The sequence below is a fragment of the Choloepus didactylus genome, chromosome 12, assembly GCF_015220235.1.
Source record: "Choloepus didactylus isolate mChoDid1 chromosome 12, mChoDid1.pri, whole genome shotgun sequence".
In the NCBI taxonomy this organism is placed as follows: Eukaryota; Metazoa; Chordata; class Mammalia; order Pilosa; family Megalonychidae; genus Choloepus; species Choloepus didactylus.
The window spans coordinates 10,392,797-10,413,630 of NC_051318.1; the positions used below are offsets into that span (position 1 = coordinate 10,392,797).

Here is a 20,834-nt window from a genome sequence, read left to right on the forward strand (position 1 = left end):
AGTGGCTGAGAAGAGACTTGAATCCAGGGCCACCTGATGTGGAACACAGCCTTCTAACTCTTCTGCAGTTTAGGTGGGGAACTGCCAGCCCTATCAGGATTTTCACATTTTGCTGAGCATTTCAGAAATGATAGCTGCTTACTGGGAGAGGAAAAGATTAATAGGTCATAGCTTTCTTCTTAACTCAAAACTATAGTGCTAAAAACTGAGTATGACTGCAGTTCATGCGATAATGGAAACAGAAATAATGAAACCATCTAACTAAATCTGAACAGTTGTGTGGTAAATGTGCTTAATTTAATGTGCTGTTTTGTCTGAGCTTGAAATTGGGGTTAACCCTGCAGCCTGGAATCTGTTTTGAAACAATACATTGTTAGCCATCGCTCTATTCTAGGATATTTCCGGAGTCTAGAAGTAAAATCTGGGCTTTTTCAGTCACGGTGCCTTTTGTATGGCTTTCTCAATCTGGGGTTGCAGTGTAGAGGTTTGGGTCCTATTGTGCCACACCTAGATGCCTGAATTCTGTATTTGGAATGTGTTTCCCCACCGAAACTGAGTCTGGAGTAGGTTAGATGATATTAAAGTTAATTATAGTGGCTAGAGAGGCCCTCGTGAGCTCCCTGGAGACCCAGTGGCTGTGCAGTGCTTTGCTGCTGCAGAAGAGTGCGACTGGGTTTCAGCTCGGGCCTTGGACCCCATCTCCCTGTGTCACAGCCGGGGTGGGTGCTGCCTGCCGGCCCATCCTACCTGCTGTGCTCCCCTCAGAGGAGGTGCCCAGGGCAAAACTGCCCTGTCTCTCATATGAGGACAGTTCCCACCCAAGCTGTGGCTGCTGCCGCCTGATGTTTGGAGCTGTGTCCTCCTTTGTGCTCCAGGCTTGGATGGCATCAGCCAGATGCCAACACGTGCCGTTCCTCAATCCATACTCAGTAGTACGTTAGTGCATTCAGCCAGCATTTTGGTCCAGAAGAAAGGGGCTCCTGGAGTAGTCACAATTAGAAAATTCAGCTGAGAAGTGGAAGCTCTGCAGGCTGTGCCCTCGGGTTCCTGGTGATGTCTGTCAAGCATCTCACTGGTTTGTGAGGCCTTGGCATTTTGATAATCAAGTTAAGGTATGCTTGGGTTGCCTTGTGTTATGGTGGACTGGGAATGACACCCCATGTTTCCTGGTAAATGACAGAATTCTTGAGGGCAGGAGCAATGTCATTTGTATTTGTGTTTCCCATGTTACATGATTTCTGTCCGGAGAAGCTTCTCACGTAAGAACCAAAATAAATATGGAAGCTCAGGGACCTCAACAAAAATCCACTGATGGGGCACTTCTGTGTGTGCTGGTCACCCCTCAACCTGGAGGCTCACGTGTGGCATGTGGACGCTGTCTCTGGCAGCCGCGGTGGTGCATGTGCGTGGCAAGGGATGTCAAGGGGATGGCGCTGTGGTGGGGGGCAGGCGCGGCCTTATGAGCTCCTCTCTCCTTCTCCCCCGCAGGGTGCCTCACGCCATGGGCTGCAAGGGTCTGCTGGGCCTTGGGCAGCAGCTGCTGCGCCGCAAGGTGGTAGACTGCAGCCGGGAGGAGAGCCGGCTGTCCCGCTGTCTCAACACCTTCGACCTGGTGGCCCTGGGCGTGGGCAGCACACTGGGCGCTGGTGTGTATGTGCTGGCCGGCGCCGTGGCCCGTGAGGATGCCGGCCCTGCCATCGTCATCTCCTTCCTCATTGCAGCACTGGCCTCGGTGCTGGCTGGCCTCTGCTATGGCGAGTTCGGGGCTCGCGTCCCCAAGACGGGCTCGGCCTACCTGTACAGCTATGTCACCGTGGGTGAGCTCTGGGCCTTCATCACTGGCTGGAACCTCATCCTCTCCTACATTATCGGTGAGCCCACCTCCCTCCGTGCTCCCTGGGCCCTGCCTCTCCACCCCAGCCACCCAGCCCCTGACTGGGAGGCGTGGAATCACTAGGACATTTTTACGTAGTTACAAATGATTTTGCTTTTTTAGTACTTCTTTCTGAGTACTAGAGGAAATCCATCAGTGATATAGAAAAAAGTAGAAAAAGAGAGAAAAACGCAAAGAAGAGAGTAGATGTTTCTCAATCTGACAACATGGAGAAATGGGGTTTTCCCATTCATTCATTCATTCGTTTTTTTAGCAAATGTCTGCTGAGCCCGGCTCCGTGCCAGGTGTTCTCTGCCTTTGGGGTGTGGAGGGCCGAGGGCGGGTCTGAGCGTTCACCGGCCAGTGAGGTGCCACCGTCGGGACTTGGTGAAGTTAATGTATATTTTTTGTATAGTATGTCTCTTTATTTACCGAACAGTACGTGCTAACATTTCTCATATTGCTAGCTGTTTTTCCATAGTAATGTTCCTAATGGTCAACAGGCATTCGATATAGATTAATATACACAGATAGCGTAACTTACTGGATAAATGTCCCTGTGGGGTTTTGAGGTCATTTCCGTTTGTGTTGTTATTACAAACAGTTAATTATTTTATAGGCAAGTCTTTGGTAACCATGATTTTTTTTGATTAAAACCAAGTCTAAGAAGCGGGGTGTCCAGTCAAAGGGTGTGCAGATTTTTGAGGTGTTTGTGGACTAACGTGCCACACTGGGTTGGCGCCTGAGAGTGTTCATTTCCCAGCACCCTCCCCGAGGTGTGTTACTAGCAGTGAAAACAAACAGACCACACAACCAAAACAATGTGAACTCTTTTCAGTTTAGTAGGTAAAAGTGGCTGGTTTCTTTTTGTTATATTATTGGTATTTTGATTACAACTGAAGTTGAACACATCATTTAAAAAGAAACAAACACCTGAATATAGGAACATGCAAAGAATATGAATGCCTGGTTTACAAAAGCAGACATGCAAATGGATGGCCCCTGAACATTTATTTAGAATGCTGAAAAGCGACACGCTCTGGCAGGTGGAGTTGTTGGGGTCCCTGTGGCTTCTGGGCCTCTCCAGGGACTGCGTCTGCTGCGGGCTGGGACCCATGGCCTCGGGGCCTCAGTGGTCTTGCTCCGTTCGGGGCTGCCTCTTCTGGCACCTGCAGCACCTGCTGAGAGCCAAACCTACCTTCCTCCTCCCAGTTCTGAAATAAAACGCGTCATCGGGCTCTTTTACTGAGACATCAGAACTTGTAACCACAAATGGCCCTTACAAAGCTGAGTCCCTCGGTGGGAAAGGAGCAATTTTAAGAGGCCCGTTCTGCTTCCAGAGGGTTTCCCTGGGCATGGACAAAATACTGAGCCTGAGGTGCCTGGACTCGCTGCTACAGTGCTCTTTGATTGTCTCAGACTCAGGCATGTGTCACTGGGATCTGTCCTCAGCCTCAGCTACTGGGGAAGAACAGTGTCTCCATCAAGCCTGATTCAGGCGTGGTGAGGGGCCGGGCGGGGGAGGCTGGGAGGAAACGCGGGGAGCCTCTAACCCCACGGGCTGTGCCTCAGAGCCCGGGTCAGCAGTGAGCTGGCACTGCACCGGTGGGGTTCATCATTGCACCATGGCCTTGATGGGCAGAACCCGCAATGGGTTGGCCACTCAGGACTAAGAAATGCTGTTCAATTTTTGAGACATTGGGAAAATTTTTATCACGAGACCAAATAGCAACATCAGAGCTCAATGCAGATCACACCGTGTAAGATTCTGTGGGTAATTCAAACCACTGTCAGTGGCAAGACCAACTTGGAAAATAAAGGACGATGCTATCTGTTAATGCTGTCATTTGGCAATGTCCCTGGGTGTGCAGGTGCCTGTCCCTGAAGACGAGCATCTTCCCCTCTCTGGGACCTTCCGGGTCCCCTCTTCCTCCGGGCAGCAGCGACCTCAGCGAGGCTGGTGCTCCCAGCTCCGCTGCCAGGTGCTTCCTGGAAGAGGGAGCTTCCGGAGCAGTGCCGATTGCAGCCGAGCAGGAGTTAGTGAAGTGAAATAGGTAGGCTCGAACAGATGCCACCAGGTGCTTCTCAGGCAGTAAAGGCAGCTACTGTTTTGTACAGCTTTTATTTGGTATCTGTACACTTGAGACACAGCATACGTGCGCGTGTTGGGTTGCCTGGTAAAGCGCATTTCTCCCATGTCCCGGAAACCTTCTCTTCCCTTTCACCTCTGCAGAAGCACTGATTGAACCCTGCTTCAGCAGGATAGCATGTGGTGGTCTGTGACCCCGCGCGGATGCTGTGAGCAGTGGGCTTGGTGGCAGACCCTCCTTCAATTTCCCCTGGTACCCGCATTTTGTGACAGGTACTTCCAGCGTGGCGAGAGCCTGGAGCGCCACGTTCGACGAGCTCATCGGCAAGCCCATCGTGGAGTTCTCGCGGACGCACATGGCCCTGAACGCCCCCGGAGTGCTGGCTGAAAACCCAGACGTGTTTGCTGTGGTCATCATTCTCATCCTGACAGGTACAGCACCGACATGTCCAGAGGTCAGGCCCCACGGCAGGCTGCTCTGAAGCTGCTTTCCCTTTTCTTCTTTTCTCTCTCTCACGCCTCCCATTTCTTTTGCCTTTTTTCCTTTGTATTTGTCATTAAGGCGATCACCTTCATTTGTCCCTGCCTTCATGGCTTTTTGTAGGTTCACACAGGGTCGGCCTACTTAAGAGCTGTTGTTACATGTCATTTAATTGAAAGGGAGTATCAGGTGGGTGGTACAGCGGTTTGCACAGTATGATTTTTTTTAGCACCACGGGGTTTTTGTACAAGTAATCCAGGAATAAAAGTCCCTTTGACTCGATGGGTGACCATTTGTCAAGACTGATGAGCTGCTAGTTGACATCATTAGTCAGCTAGGAAAATGTAGGGGAGAGAGAGTCCATCTGGGGCAAAAGTGCGAGCCTGGACATTTAAAGGCATCTTGGTTGGTTTTACACCCAACAGCCATCAAAACATCCTTGAAATAAACACGTTTCACGTGAACGTCACAGTTATCGGGTTTTAAAGTTCCAAATATTGCTTGAGCCCCAGCTGATGGCAACTGTTTATCCATGACATTTATGCATGTCTCAGGCACAAGGGTGGGAGGAGGTTTTGTTCGATGTGGCATTTGCTGCATCAACGTTAAGCTAAAGTGCAGGTAATTTCTCATTTGAGGTTAGAAAATCCTGGATGAGTTTTAAAAACAACATGCCTCATATTACATGCCACCTAATGGAAATAATTTCATGCAGGCCAGTCTCAATAGTATTTCTGGTCCAGCTGGCAGAAAATAAGCTTGCACTTGGGAGATTTTCATTTTAATAAACGGGAGGGAGGGACACGAAAGAACAAAGACACCAGAGGGTGAGGAGGTGTTCCTCTGCGATTAATTGACCAATTCCCTTCTAACATTTGCCTTTCAGAAGTTAATCGAACACATACAGCATTTTTAATTTTAAAATATAAAAAAGGCTTATGTGGTGAGACATTGGTCTCATTAAATAGCGAATGTGTGTCTCCCGGAGACTTTTCCTGCCTCTTTTCTTGCCCGACAGAGCGGTCAGCTCTGGAAGTGTTGAAATGGCATGTTTCCCGTGGGATGGTCCTGGGACTCAGACCTCAAAGAGAGTGTGGTTGTGAGGTTCCTGCATGTTCTTAACACTTCATTTTTTTTTTTTTTTTTAATGTGAGTTTACGTATTTTTTACTGTACATCGAGCTCGACTCCCTATGTCCAGGGGTTCCAAAAGCACAGGGTAGTTGTACTAGTTGTGACAATAATGGCCACATCTGAACATCCAAAAGGCTCTCTTTCTACCAAGCCACAGAGCAAAGTATCTCCTACTTGGAGAAAATAAAGCCCTGGCCCAGACCGTGCTTCCCCAGTTCTGTACTGCGAGGTGTCTGCTGGTAGAGCCTGCCCTGCACCCCTGGGAGGAACCTGGTTTCCACAGCTGTTTGTCCACAAGTTCCTGAGCTCTGCAGTGCCAGGGGACCCCCGGGCGGTGTCCTCAACCCACGGGAGCCCAGGAGGCATCCCTGCCTCCAGGACAGTCCATCCCCAGAGGCTCCCAAGGTCTTAAGAGGCTCGAGGCCCCTGGATTCTTTCCAAGTGACCCTCTTGTCCGCTTCTCCACCCTGGTCCCCGGAAGTTTCCACCTGGTGTGCGGGCAGCATGTTGAGCCCAGGTTTTCTGCCTGTGCCCTGTTTCAGGACTGCTCACTCTGGGAGTGAAGGAATCGGCCATGGTCAACAAGATCTTCACGTGCATCAACGTGCTGGTGTTGGGCTTCATCATGGTGTCGGGCTTCGTGAAGGGGTCCATCAAGAACTGGCAGCTCGCCGGGGAGGACTTCCGGAACGCGTCCGGGCACCTGTGCCTGAACAAGTATGCCGTTTCTTCAGTCTCTTGGCGCGTGACAGTCCGTTCGTATTTGGTTTTGAACAACGTACACGTGTGTTTGTGGACACAACTGGCTAGAACGTCACATTCAGAAAGAAAACCATGGCTAGGTGAAGCATGGTGACATTGCTGAAAACCAAATAAAAACAAAAATCTTTAGAATAGCTATAGGAGAAAAGTTTCCTTAAAAGGAGCTATGATCAGACTGGCATGGTACTTTTTTCAACTTTATTAGAGAAGTTGTGGGTTTACGGAACAATCAAGGATAAAATACAGGATTCCCAAATACCGCCTTATTATTAACACCTTGCATTGCTGTGGAACATTGCTTACAATTGATGAAAGCACATTTTTATAATTGTACTATTAACTATAGTCCATGGTTTAACTTAGGGTTCCCTGTTTTTGTAGTGTAGACCCATGGATTTTTTGGTAAATTTTTATTGTTACCATATATACAATCTAACATTACCCTTTTAATCACATTCAGAATATATATTTCATTGCTATCAATTATGTTCACAGTTTTGTGCTACCAGTCACCATCATCATTACCAAAACATTTCCATCATCCCAAATAGGAACTCTTTACATTTTAAGTCTTAACTTCCCATTCCCTATCCCAACCTATATTCCAGATTCTGACTCTATGAGTTTGCTTATTCTGATTGTTTCAAAACAGTGGTATTGTACAATATTTGTCCTTTTGTGCCTGGCTTATTTCACTCAACATGACGTCTTCCAGGTTCATCCAGGTTGTCGCATGTATCAGGGCTTCATTCCTTTTTACGGCTGAGTAATACTCCATTGTGTGCTTCTACCACATTTGGTTGATCGTTCATCAGTTGATGGACCCTGGGTTGCTTCTCTCTTCTGGCAGTTGTGAATAATACTGCGATGAACATCAGTGTGGGGTTTTTTTTAATAAGTTTGGAATTTGTGTTAATGTTTATTTCCCTAAACTGGACAGAACGTTATATGACAAAGGGAGGCATTCAGGGAAATGAAAACCTTCATGTCAATTCCGAAACTGTGCATAGCTCAGGATCATTGTCAGACTCACAAAGGCATTCTCTTGCCCTCATAAGACCTCTGAATCTTTTGTATTCAGAAAAGATTTTATCTGTAACACCCTGGTAATAACACTTTATTTTTAAATGCTTTCCTATTATATTAATGATGTAGAAGGGAAGAAATACAGGGAACTTCTATCATAGCCTTTCATCCAAGGTTTCTCGAATTACCAAAGTGTCAGCATCTGATGATGATCGCCTCTGTCTTCTACTCCCTGCCCTGGCTGCTCTGCCTTGAGAAGCAGTGGTTCTCTCACCTTCTGTTTCTGATTCCGGAACCCTGTGTTGGAGGCAGGCCACGTGGCCTGGGTGGGCCCAGGCCTCCTCCCTCACCAGAGCCCCCCCGCCCCCGGCAGGTGTGGGTGAGCCGGAGAGCCCTGATGCATCTTTTTGATCCGATTTAGTCAGATTTTCAAGTGACCCTTAGCATCCCAGTTTGGAGAAGGGGGACTTTGATTTTGTCTCTGATTCCGTTCTAATGAGGCTGATGGTGAGGCCGCTGTGCAGGGGCTTCCAAATGAGGTCGCTTCTGCAGAGGGTGCGCCCATGGCTCGTTCCATGCCCTGGTCGGGGGCGGGGTGTGGACTCAGACGTGTCCCTCTCTCCCACAAAGGGAAGATCTGGCGGTGGACGGATCTGGAGGACTCAAGTCCCTCCTGGGCATGCTCCGTTGGCGAGGGTCCCGCGGACACCCATCGGAGCCCAAGGGAGGCTGAGACAGGGGTTCCATGCAACATGTTGGCCCCGGGCTCTGCCATGCCACCCAGGGGTCCAACCCCAGGACCCAGCGTTATCGTGCCCCTCGTTGACCATGGAGACTCAAACAGGAAACCATGGCATTAAATGCAGTTAACATTTCAACTGAAAATAGCCTCCCTTTTGGGAGCTAAACTCTATTACAGAGAAATGAGGACTGCTAGTGTACCATTCCCAGGCATTCCTGAGTAATATTTATGCTGATTTTATTTGTGCCCATTAACTCAAAATATGCTTTGAAGTAACACGGTAGCCTTTGAACACTGGGAGGGCAGGTTTGGCTGGTTGGTAGGCACAGGCTGGGAATTCAATATAAAGGACGCCTCTTGGATCCTGGTCGCCAGTCGGAATTTAATTTTATTGTTGTCATGGAGAGATTATTTGTGCCAGCTGATGGTATCTCCCTCCGCCAGTCGTGCTCCCACTTTACGTCCTGGGAGCACTGAGATGTCCAGGCTCCTCCGTCCTCTGTCCGCTGTGGCCCTGCAGTCACCTCTGGTGGCCTCACTGCCAGGCCCCAGCCCAGACCCAAAACCGCAGCTGGGGGAGGTGGTGTGACCAGTCGCTTCAAGAGGCAGGGTTTTCCAGGCCTGCAGCAGGGGTTGCTCTTTCCTTTTATTAAAACCTGTGAGCGTGTATTCTTACTTCCCAGCTGTAGACGGGTGTTTCTGTCAGCAGCCAGGTAGCTGGGCCTGAAATTGCATGTCCCTCTGGAATGGCAGGGCACTGCCCAGTCACACCACGTTACAGTGGGCAAGGGTGCAGGCAGGCCTGGGGGCAGCTCTGGGTCCCTCGGGTTTGTCACGTTAGGACACACTTCCCGTGGCTCCTTGGAGCTCGTGAATCACTCTGGCCCGTGCTCTGCTCGCCCTCACATCCAAGATGCGAGTTGTGCTCTGCTTTCTGGGGCTTTCCTCACTGCCTTCGTCTCGTGCCGCCGCCGCCCACGGCTTCCTCAGGCAGTGCCACCCAGTGTGCAGTCGTTGGGAAGCACCGGTTCTGCCTAGAAGCCTCTTAGGAGAGCACTGTTGGATCGTGTTCCGGTTTGCTAATGGTGCCATTATGCAAAAACACCAGAAACGGATTGGCTTTTATAAAGGGGGCCATGAAGGCATGAAAATGACCTAATTAAGGCATCAATAGATTATACCTTCGCTGAAGGATGGCCAAAGGCATCTGGAAAACCTCTGTTAGCTGGGAAGGCTGTGCTCTGCTTGCTCCCAGGTTGCGTTTCCAAATGGCGTTCCCCAAAATGTCAGTATCAGCTTCCCACGGCCTTCTTCGAAATATCTGTCTGTGCTGCAGCTTCTCTGAAGTCCTTGTTTCTGAGCTTTTATAGGGCTCCAGTAATTAATCAAGACCCAAGCTCTATGGGCGGGGCCACACCTCCATGGAAACAGTCCCGTCGACAGGTCATGCCCCAATCAAAGGTGTTACTAGTCACACCTCCATGGAAACAATCAAAAGGTTCCAACCTAATCAACAGTAATATGTCTGCCCACACAAGATTGCATTAAAGAATATGTTTTTTTCTGGGGGCCATAATACATACAAACCGGCACAGATGGGTGTCCGTCAGGGAGGATGGAGATCCGAAAACCACATCGGCTTGAACAAGACAGGGCTTTTTTCCCGGCAGTCTGTCCGGCCATGGTGGGCTGCTTCCCTGCACGGAGAGGCCAGTTTCTCCATCCCACGGCTTGGTACCCGGCCCACACCCCAAGGTCACCTGGGGCCACAGATCCGGGGCCCACAGCCCGGTCTCCAGTGCTGGCCACAGGCAGAAGCCCCCATCCCTTGGGGGAGATGCATGCCACTCTGCCTCCACCCCCTTGCCCAGACTCAGGTGCGACACCTGGTCACCGAGGGCCCAAGAACCAGAGCCCTTGTTCCTTGTGGCCACGTGTGCAGCTAAAACTTGGGGGGCGTCCAGTGGTTGTCAGGGTGGCAGTTAGGGGCTTGGAGTCCTGATGAGGGAGGGACGTTTGACATTGATGGAGGGGGAAAGGCCACACGTGGAGACCTCCCCCCACCTCCCCTACCACCCCCTGCCGTCCCGCGGGGCCAGCTTCCCACCAGCCGAACCCCACAGTCATAGGAAACATTGATGAATATGACTCTTTTTCTTCTTACTTGGCCATTTATTCTCTTTGCTGACTTCTGAGTGACCAGTGAGCATTGATGACCCAGACTTGGTAGAAAGCTGGCTGGACCAAGGACAGGCCTGGGGCTTCAGCCTGGCTCTGCTGGGCACTCGCCGGGCTGGGCGGGGGCTCCCACTTCTCCATCCTTCCGTCCCTCACTTTTGTGCACCCGGCTCTTGAGTGGGAACTTCCTACCCCAGCTGCAAACCAGCACGTGTGCCCTTGGGGTGAGAACTGACCGTATATTAAGAGCTAGTAAGACGTTCTGGAAGGTGTTTTGGTGGCAGGCTCTGTGGAACTGGTTTCATGGTCGTTTTCTCCTGACACGTTGCCACTGTGACAAGTAACTCCCAAAGCCTTAAAAAAGCTGAATTTAATCTCTGGGGTATCTCATATTTCACACGGTTCATATATCAGCACATTATGAAATGGTTTACATGAAAAGAGTTGTTCCCAATCCTATTTTCATCTACCTCTTTCTTCCACCCCCCATAGGCAGTCATTTCTATTTTTCTTGTGTTACCATTTTACTTTTTGTGGGACCTTTCCATTTTTCTTTATGCAAATACAAATACATATTTGTGTCCCCTGTCTTCTTTCACAGAGACAGCCGGGTTTGCACTTTTTACCTAATTGCACATGCTGCAAGGCTCTTACACCTGTGCCTCGTTCTCTAGAGCTGCACGGTGTCCTGTTGCCTGATGTCCCCTGGCTCCAGGAGGAGGCACGGGTGGTGTCAGGCAGTTGTCACTGGTTTGTGTTGCCAGCTCCAGAGTAGCTGCCGACATGCTTCTCCGTGGCCACAGGGCCTGGGCCCCGTGGGCTAGCCAGCTGCCCCACCCTGATGCTTTCGGGGGGCTAAGGGGCTTCCCCTGCCCCCTCCCCCTGCTTCCCTTGGTGCTGACGCTGCAGCGTTGTGCTTGGCACAGCCACGTCCCAGCCCTTGGACCACCTCCCTGCATCTCTGGCTCCTTCTGCAACTTCATGTGCGTGAAGCCCCTGCCTCGGCCTCGGCCTCCGAAAGAGTTTTCTAAACCAAGCCTGTTGGTGATGTTGTGAACTTTCTTCCTTTCGTGGCTGTTTCCACAGGCCTGTGCGCCATGGGGAAGGCAGGCCTGGGGTGGGCCCCCAAGGGCCTTTCTCCATGGGTCCGATCCATCCGTCTGTCTGTCTGGACAGTGACAGGGACCTGGGCAGGGGGAGGAAAGACCTTCCCGTCTGTCAGTGTTGTGTTCACGAGACACCACAGGAAGAGCCCTGGCAGTGTTTCTCTCGCACGTGGGTCTTCTCATCCTCCACCTGAGCGGTTGGTTGCCACCTGGGCCTTGGTGGAACGTGGTTGTCTGCTCAGGACTCCAAGCTCACAGGACTTTTGCCCACAGTCCCTGCGCCCAGCCCCGGGAGGACGGCTCGCAGTTAGTTCTGTGTCGCCTTCTTGGAGTGTCGGATTAGTTGTCTTCCTCTCAGATGATAAAATAAATGTTTGTTTGAGTCCAACAGCAGTTTTCCTAGATCCCATTGTTTATTCCTTGGGGTTTCCCTCGTGCTGTTACTTACTAAACCACGGTGGATGCTATGTTTAGAAACTTAATTACCCACGAAAGTCTGGCGTCTCCGTGGCAGTTTCTGCAACTGAGAAATGTGGTTATTCTCTTGGAATTAAGACTTAATCCTCCTAAGAGAATAACTGTGTCTGAAGTTTTTGCTTGTTATATTAGCCGGTGGCTAAATCTCACTGAGAGTACATTTCACAAAATGAGCCCGTCCCCCTCGCCTGACGTGCACCAGCGTTTACAGACCTGGAACATCCAGTCACGTCTCCCCCTCTCCTCTCGTTGGGAGGTGAAGGTGGTTTGGGGCAGCCGTGTCCCCGGAGCCGTGGCCACACGGGGACTGACCGAGGCGGGGGCAGTGGTCTTCCTCTGGGCTCCCGGGCACCAAAGCCGGGTCCCGCTGCCACCCCAGGGTGTGGGGGATGAGGGGGAGCAGAGCGGCTGCCGGTCCCCACCTGGAAAGGAATTTGGACACTTCCCAGGTGGCGACAGGGGGAGCGTGAATGGGATGGTTCGGGTGACTGCACCAGGCAGGGTCTCACGCTGACAGCTCAAGACCATGGCCAGGGAGGCGTGGGGACTGGCTGTGCAGCGCCCAGTGGGCAGCAGGAGGCACGGACGCCTCCCTACAAGGGGAAGATGGGGGCCCAGGTGCCAAGCTACACCCGGAAGCACATTGGGGTGATTTTTTGTCATAGTTATGGAGGCATGCATCTTTTGGCCTTCTGGGGTTTAAGAAAACATAGTTGTTTTACTTTGCATTCATTTATTCAGCAAACATCTATGCAGCCCTGAGTGCAGGCCCGAAGCCAGGCTGTGTGCTGCAGCCCCACCTGTATGGAGAGGTTGTGCAAACTCCAGGCCTCTGGGATGGCTCCTGGGCTCGTGCAATGGGTGCTAAGAGAGGCTGCTGTTGTCGCAAACACTTGACTCTTTTTCACCTTTGCTTTAAAACTCACGTCACTGGTACTCGCTGGCAACTTCTGTGTTTGGTTCCTGGGGAGGGGTCCGGCGCCCTTGGGGATGCTAGGGGTCGCCCTGGAGTGCGTGGTCTTTCTCTGGGGCCCAAGGAGGGAAGCATGTGGGACCAGCCGCAGTCATCGGCTTCCCCTCGTCCCACTGCCCCTGCCTCTCCCCTACCAAAGCCTGCGTTTATAAGATGCTTCTGGAAGGGGCTGTGCAAGCCACTGTGGCTCTGGGCCATTTCAAGCAGGGGTCTGGGTGCGGGGGCCATCAAGCAGCTGCCCCCAGGGTCGTTTGCAGAGGGCTCTGAACCCCCCGGGCCGGGCAGGGATGGCAGGCTGGGTGGGGGGCCGTGGGCATCGTGCTCTGCCTTGGGTGTCTGACTGTGGCTCTCTTTTCCAGTGACACGAAGGAAGGGAAGCCTGACGCCGGGGGATTCATGCCCTTTGGATTCTCTGGCGTCCTGTCGGGCGCGGCGACCTGCTTTTACGCCTTCGTGGGCTTCGACTGCATCGCCACCACAGGTAGGCCCGCCCGCCGTCCACCTGCCTGGAGCCCAGGGCCCTGGCCGAGCCGCTCTCCCAGCGGACAGGCCCGGGGCTTGTGAGGTCACTTCCCGTGGACGTTTGCCACTTGCCACTCTCTCATCCAGGAGTAACTCGCAAGTCATTGGCTTCCTGCTACCCTTCCCATATCACTTCCCCAAGTGGCAGTGCCTGAAAGGGAGATCTGCATCATCAGCGTCAGTAGTCATTCTGCAGTCGCAGCGAGATGGTAAAAGCCCTCGCTGCGGCCTGATTCCGTATCTGTGCACCGTCTGGGAGGAGTGAGGCCATCGAAAACACTGTCATCCCGGCGGATTGCACAGGCTGGGCCTCCTAGAGCCTCCTGGGTTTTCTCTGCCAGAGGAAACGTGCCTTTCCTGTGCCCGGGCCATGCTGGGAGGGCCAAGGCTGCCACCCAGGGCCGCACTGGTCTTGTCTTTGTGACAATGATGGCCCCGAGCCCCCAAAAACCCAACAGGGCTTCCCTCAGCACCTGAAGGCCCAGCATCCCACGGGTTCCGTGGGTACCTTCTGCTGCCTTTGCTCCCTGGGCTGACCCCTTGTTGCTTTCAGGGGAAGAAGTCAAGAACCCCCAGAAAGCCATCCCCGTGGGCATCGTGGCGTCCCTCCTCATTTGCTTCGTGGCCTACTTCGGGGTGTCGGCCGCCCTCACACTCATGATGCCGTACTTCTGCCTGGACAAGGACAGCCCCTTGCCGGACGCCTTCAAGCACGTGGGCTGGGAGGGCGCCAAGTACGCGGTGGCCATCGGCTCCCTGTGCGCACTGTCCACCAGGTGAGGGAGGGCCCTGCCCCGAGGCCCCTCGGCACCAAAGCCGGACCCACGTGGCGGCTGCTGAAGCCACTAGTCCCCCTCGAAACAGAGCCCAGACCCCAACCCCCATTCGGCAGCAGGGTCTCCCCTTGTGGTGGCCCCAGAGCAGCCTCAGAGCTGTTGGTGCTCCTGATGACTTGGAAGGACCTGACCCCTCCCTGGACACCATCCACCAGCACGGGAACACTCTAGGCCCAGACGCTTGCGTCGGACCAGGCCGCCCCTTTGGATGCTGTGCTTTGGCCCTTCGTTTGGCCATAAAGCAGAGGCTACCTTGAGAAAGGAAGAAAGGGCCTTTCAGCAAAGACCGTTTCGCCCTGGCGTTTCCTCCTAGCTTGTATCAAAAGGACGTATTTGCTAAATATCCATGTACTGCAGAGAAATTCTTATTAATGCAGTGACACTTTTACTTTCTCTTTGGTTCAGCTAGAAAGAGCAGCAGGAATACATACAGAATTTCCTTTCCGTAACAGTTGTCTAGATTTAACGGGAGCTTACGTCCGGGGTTTCCCATTCTTTAACTTACTCCATAAGTAAAGTGTTTGCTTTCTCTGCGGTGGATTTACTGACTTCCAAGTCTCTTAGTTGCGAGCTTCAGGCATTTCAGTGGGATGGAGTTCCTCTGGGAGAACTTCAGGGAAGGCTCTCAGTGATAAACTCCACAGTTTCATCACGCTGGCTTTCTTCCCGATAAGCTCGTTTCACTGACGCAATTCGCTGTTCTTTTCCTCCTTCTAGTCTTTTAGGTTCCATGTTTCCCATGCCTCGAGTTATTTACGCCATGGCTGAAGATGGGCTGCTATTTAAATTTTTGGCCAAAATCAACGACAGGACCAAAACTCCAATTATAGCCACGTTAACCTCGGGGGCCATCGCCGGTAAGAATGGGAGCTAATGGCACGTGCCAATTGATACTTTAATGGTGGAGTCATTTTTTCCCTAGGGAGATACCTTGAGTTGCACAGATCTGTATGAAATAGTAACTTTTTGTTTTGTGTTGTTTTTTAACACTTGCCTTTCATACTTGGGACCTGGCCCTTGAAGGGTAATGCTCTTTTGGCAAAAGGCAAAGCCCGAGGGAGCTCTCCAAGCGTCTGCGCTCGTTGTTACGCCCTCATGGACACAGCGCAGCACACACAGCCTGCTTCAAAGCCATTCCCTTCCCCTTTTCCTGAATGTTTCCCGGAGTGGTTATTGTCAGGTGACATCATCTCACACAGTGTAAGCCAAGCAAGACTCGGTGTTAGGACCTGGAAATTTCAGTGTCCATGTAGCTCAGCTGGTGAATTCTCTGGAAAGTGAGTGTCCCATGTGGTTATTGTTTTAGGAAACGTGTTCCCTGTCCCCCAGGGGATACTGAAAGCTCTGCTTCATGCAGCCGTCTTACCCCTAAGCTTCTCAGCAAGGGCAGACCCAGAGAATGTTTATCTTAGCAAGGTCAGGTTAGTAGAAAATAAAATTTGACAGATCAAATAAGTAGACCACGAGAAACCATCTGGCTGCTTGTCGTGTCCATGGGCCTCTCCTGAAGGAAAGGGAATCCTGAAAGGAAGTGTAGCTGCACAGGCACTGTGGGCTGGTCACTCATTTTACAGGTTTTCTCTTTGATTGGCCACAGTGGATGGCCCTGAGAGGCAGGTTTTATCACCGCTGTGCAGATGTATTCGTGGAAGCTCAGAGGCGTGAAGTGAGGATGCTGTGTGGGAGAGCTGGCTTCTGAGCCCTGGCGGTTGTTTTTTCTTTTTTTTAATTTTATTTTTTTTGTTAGAGAAGTTGTGGGTTTACCGAAGACTCATGCATGAAATACGGGATTCCCATGCACCACCTCACCCCCAACACCTGGTATTGGTGTGGAACATGTTACAATTGATGTTAGCATTTTAAAAACAATTATACTACTGTTTTTTTACAGTAGTAAATCTTTGAAAGATTATTAAAATTGTACTGTTATCTATCATGCATAATTTACGTTAGGTTTATTTTTTTCCCATATACTACTCTCTTATTAACAGTTTGTATTAGTGTTATAACATTTGTTATAATTCATGAAGGAACATTTTTATACTTGTACTGTTAGCTATAGTCCATCGTCTACAATAGGGTTCAATCCCATGTTTTATCTTTTGATATTTTTTCTAGTGATAGATGCATCCAATATATACATCCTAAAGTTTCCCCTTTTAACCACAATCACCTCAGTGCCATTGATGACACTGATGATAATGGGCTACCATCACCACCGTCCATTTCCACACCTTTACCATCAACCTGAAGAGAAATTCTGTACAAGTTAAGCACCAACTCTCCGTTTTCTAACCCCAATCTATCTGATGAGAAATCGGGACTTGGTGTTATCGGCGATCCCTTGTATGTGACGAATCACTGTTCTCTTGCTGCCTTCTGAATTCTCTCCTTGTCTTTGGCAGTTGACATTCTGATTACTATGTGTCTCGGAGTAGATCTTTTAGGATTTATTCTGTTTGGAGTATGTTGCGCTTCGTGGACATGTATCTTTACGTCTTTCATAAGAGTTGGGAAGTTTTCAGCCATTATTTCCTCAAACATTCTTGCTGCCCCTTTTCTCTTCTCTTCTCCTTCTGGGACACCCATGACAAGTATGTTTGTGCACTTTATGCTGTCACTCAGATCCCTGAAGCGCTGCTCAGTATTTTCTCTTCTTTTCCCTATGTGTTCTTCATCATGATTTACTGCCCTGTCTTTTAGTTTGCTGATTCTTTCTTTTGCCTGTTCCAGTCTGCTGTTGTATGCCTCTAGTGTATTTTTAATCCTACTTTTGTGCCTTTCGTGGCCATAATTTCTGCTGTGTTTCCTTTTATACTTCCAAATTCTTCTTTATGCTCACACTGTCTTTTCAATATCCTTTATCTCTGTATGCATGTTTTCCTTCATCTCCTTGAATTGATTTAGGAGATTTGTTTGAACATACTTCATTAGTTCCAACTTCTGAACCTCCTTTAAAGTTTTAATTTGTTCCCTTGGCTGAGCCATATCTTCCTGTTTCTTAGTAGGGCTTGTGATTTTTGGCTGATGTCTGGGCATCTGGTTCTTCTGATGGTTTCACTCTGAAGGTCCGTTTCTCCCTCTTGTCTAGGGTTTTATTGTTGATCAGCTTTGTTTTAAGGCTCTTCTTTGATGCTTTGTCCAACTTCTTCTGGACCTTTAGAGTAGCCCATTTTATCTGTTCAGGTTTTCTCAGCTCTTCTTCATCTGATTCTTGCCCTGGATATGCAGTACAGTTTTTAAGATTATACTTTTTGTGCAGTTGTTTCACCTTGAGGAGAAAGTTTCCTTTCCTCTATTCCTTCTCCAGGAATCTTGATTTGTTCTGTTTGTTTTTGTGCAGAATTTTCTCCCCAGCTCCTATGATTTGTTTAAATTCTCTCCCTCATGCAGTGCCCTGTTTTCCTTTTACTTGTCACTTCTGGGACTCTCCCATCTTACAGCAGTTCAGTTTAAGCCTCCCCCCCTTTTTTTTTTTTCCTCTATGAGGCTTTTCTGCCTCCGGTTTCTTTCTCATTAGGGTATCCCACCCCAGGGAGCCTGGTGGGATTAGTCCAGGAAGGTGGGTCACTCCAGGAAAACCCGTTTTGCATTTAGGTGCTCCTGGTCCAGCCGACTGAAACTGGATTGAGTGAGTCTAACACTTGCCAGCGGCTGTTCTACTGTGGCCTCTCTCTCTCCCTCCCTCTCTCTCTCTCTCTCTCTCTCTCTCTATCTATCTATCCATCTATCTATATGTATATATGTATATTTTCTCCCCTGGAGGCCCTTTTGTATGCAGCACTCCTCAGCACTGGTGTTGCGCCCTGGGTCTCTGGACCGGGTCCCTGTGCCTGGATACGTGCGGGGCTCTAACTCGCTGCTGCGAGTTCCTCCTGGAGGGAGAGCCCCGGGCTGCTGCCTCCCAGCAGCTCCCAAAGCTGCACACGACTGAGGGAGGAGGCGGGAAGTGGACCGGCGGGTCAGGGACGGAAATTTCCTACCTGATATTTTACTTTTTCTTCGATTCAGCATTTGTGGAGTCCTTCTCCAGTCTCTGCCGCCCTCCAGAGTTCTAAGCAAGTGGGATTTGTCCCTTTATTCGCTGAATCTCTGGGACGTTTTTGCAAGGGATGTCTTTTCCAGGGGATGCCTTTTCAGGGGTTGTCACCAGGTTGATGACATCACTTTTGGCTTTTTTTTTTTTTTTTTTTTTTTTTGACCGCCAAGCGGCCAGGCCCTTTCCAGGCTCTTAGTCAATTGGGAAACGTGATACCAGGCACGTTTTGTACCTGGAGTCTCGCTGAAGGTCCATTAATTGTTTTAAATGAATGAATTCTTCACCAAGTTTTATTAGCACAGGTGCGCTTATCTCGGTGTGCCTAGTTTCATAGATTAGTATTTTGCAATTAACAAAAACAGGCTTTTTGCATATTTAACCAGTGTATTGTGTAGAATGCTCTTGAGTGATAGCAGTGGCTAGCTGACGGGCCACTTTGGATGTCAGGGTATGACCAGTATATTTAAGGGATTAAGGAATCGGAAGTAGTAAATTTTTTCAGTGTTTACCTGTAATCTGATCATATTGAAGCCAGGCCTTCACTTCCTACTTGGGCTGATAATGGGAAACCAGACTACAAGCTTTAGAGTGATTATAAAGTCTGTGCCACTCACCAAGCCAAGGACTTAGTCTTTCTTTTCACTTGGCAGCAGTGTAAATCAGTAGTCGGTTTTCTAAAATCACCTCCCGTGGAGGAAATATGGTTTAAGCTTCTTGGTGAGGAGGGATGTAGGTGCTTTTGGTGTGCACAGTTGGATATTGTTTTCATTATCCAGAAGGCCGTCATTGCTTTTTAATCCTATTATTTATCCTCAATTTAAACTTGCTGTAGCTGTAGTGAGCCAGAGGGACTTGAGAGATATTTGTGGGAAAGTAATGCTTTTGTGTTTATCCTGTCTGGGTTAGGAGTCCCTGCAAGTCCTCCAGAGCATCCGACTTGCCCTCTTCTACTGCTGCATCGCCATTGTCTCCTACTGATGCATGTGTCTGCCTTTCGCTGTTGTATACCTAGCCCCACAGACTGACATTCAGTCACTGTCACATGGACCTAAGATGGTTGGATGGATGGATGGATGGATAGATGGATGATGGATGATCAATGGATGGTTGGATAGATGATGGATAATGGATGGATGGATGGATGGATGATGGATGATCAGTGGATGGTTGGATAGATGATGGATAATGGATGGATGGATGGATGGATGGGTAATGGATGATGGATAGATGATGGATGGTTGGATGATGGATAAACGACGGATGAAGGATGGATGGATAAGGAATGGATGGTTGGATGGATGATGGATGGCTGATGAATGATGGATGGATGGATGGTTGGATGGATAATGGATGAAGGATGGATCAGGGATGGATAGATGTATGGGTGGATGTATGGAAGGATGTATGAATGGATAATGGATGATGAATGGATGGTTGGATGGATAATGGGTGGATGGATGGATGATGGATAAATGATGGATCAAGGATGGATGGATGGAAGGATGGATGAATGATCAATGAAGGATGGATCAAGGATGGATGGGTAATGGATGATGGATAGATGATGAATGGATGGTTGGCTGGATGCTGGATAAATAATGAATGAAGGATGGATGGATGATGAATGGATGGATGCACATGACTGTATAAGGCAGCACAGTACAGAGGAAGACACTGGACTCAGAGTTACAAGAACCTAGTTCAGATCTTAGCTCTCTACTTAGGATCTGTGTGGCTAGAGATAAGTTTCCTAATCTATCTGAACTTCAGTTTCTCCATCTGTATTGTAGGGATGACACACCAAGTTTCTATGAGGATCAAAAAGGGCAGGTTGATAAAAGTGCTTTTTAGACAAGTGTTAGTTATTAACATCTGTCGAGGCCTGTGTATGTGATTTGATCCTGAGCTTCCCCCTTTGAGTGATGTCTCACCACGGTACAGTGAGGGGTGAAGCTGTTGTGGCAGATGGTACTTCTGGCTGTCAGCATGCGGAGGGGTGACTGTGGATCCTGATGTCTGTCTCCTCCCCAGCTGTGATGGCCTTCCTCTTCGACCTGAAGGACCTAGTGGACCTTATGTCCATCGGGACTCTCCTGGCTTACTCCTTGGTGGCTGCCTGCGTGTTGGTCTTACGGTACGTGCAGATTTCTGGGCCATGGAACAGAAATGCAGATGCACCCAGCCCCTCCCCTCCATGGAAATTAGCATCTTAACAGTTCAGATTGATGGTGTAACTTTGAGGTCAGTGGTTGCTCCGTTGGGGGCTGCCAAGGAAACAGTGGGATCTGGTGGCTGAAGCCTGTTTACCTAGAATGTCCTGGAAAAGAGTCAAGGTGGGCCCACCTCCCTCGACCATGCGATGCTGGGCGCAGAGACACTGGCTGTCAGCCCAACTTTTGGGCCTGGATCCATTACTCAAGTGACCGTCACAGCTTGGTCCAGGCTCTCGGGATAGAGTGCCCTGAGGACTGATGAGCTCCAGTGGGTACTGGGAAGATCTAGGGCCTGTGAAACTTGGCTCAGCGTGACGCCCCTGTAGCTTCAGTGCTCTGTGCTTGGCGGAGCGAGTTCCACTGCGTGGCCCACCTGCTGGGCCC

The 20,834-nt window shown here is 50.0% G+C and overlaps 1 protein-coding gene across 4 annotated transcripts in view; it reads left to right on the forward strand.

Annotated features, from left to right (window-relative positions):
• Nucleotides 1-20,834, forward strand: part of SLC7A1 (solute carrier family 7 member 1) — a 77,532-nt gene that overhangs the window by 47,948 nt on the left and 8,750 nt on the right. For 3 of the 4 annotated variants that reach the window (XM_037799983.1, XM_037799985.1, XM_037799984.1), the window contains exons 3-9: nt 1,489-1,871; nt 4,236-4,394; nt 6,119-6,293; nt 13,200-13,321; nt 13,916-14,138; nt 14,916-15,055; nt 20,269-20,371. In XM_037799983.1, the coding sequence (XP_037655911.1) occupies nt 1,502-1,871; nt 4,236-4,394; nt 6,119-6,293; nt 13,200-13,321; nt 13,916-14,138; nt 14,916-15,055; nt 20,269-20,371 (1,292 nt within the window). In that variant the 5' untranslated portion in view covers nt 1,489-1,501. Of the gene's footprint in view, nt 1-1,488; nt 1,872-4,235; nt 4,395-6,118; nt 6,294-13,199; nt 13,322-13,915; nt 14,139-14,915; nt 15,056-20,268; nt 20,372-20,834 lie in introns of those variants that run through there. The other variant, XM_037799982.1, reaches the window with a different exon arrangement.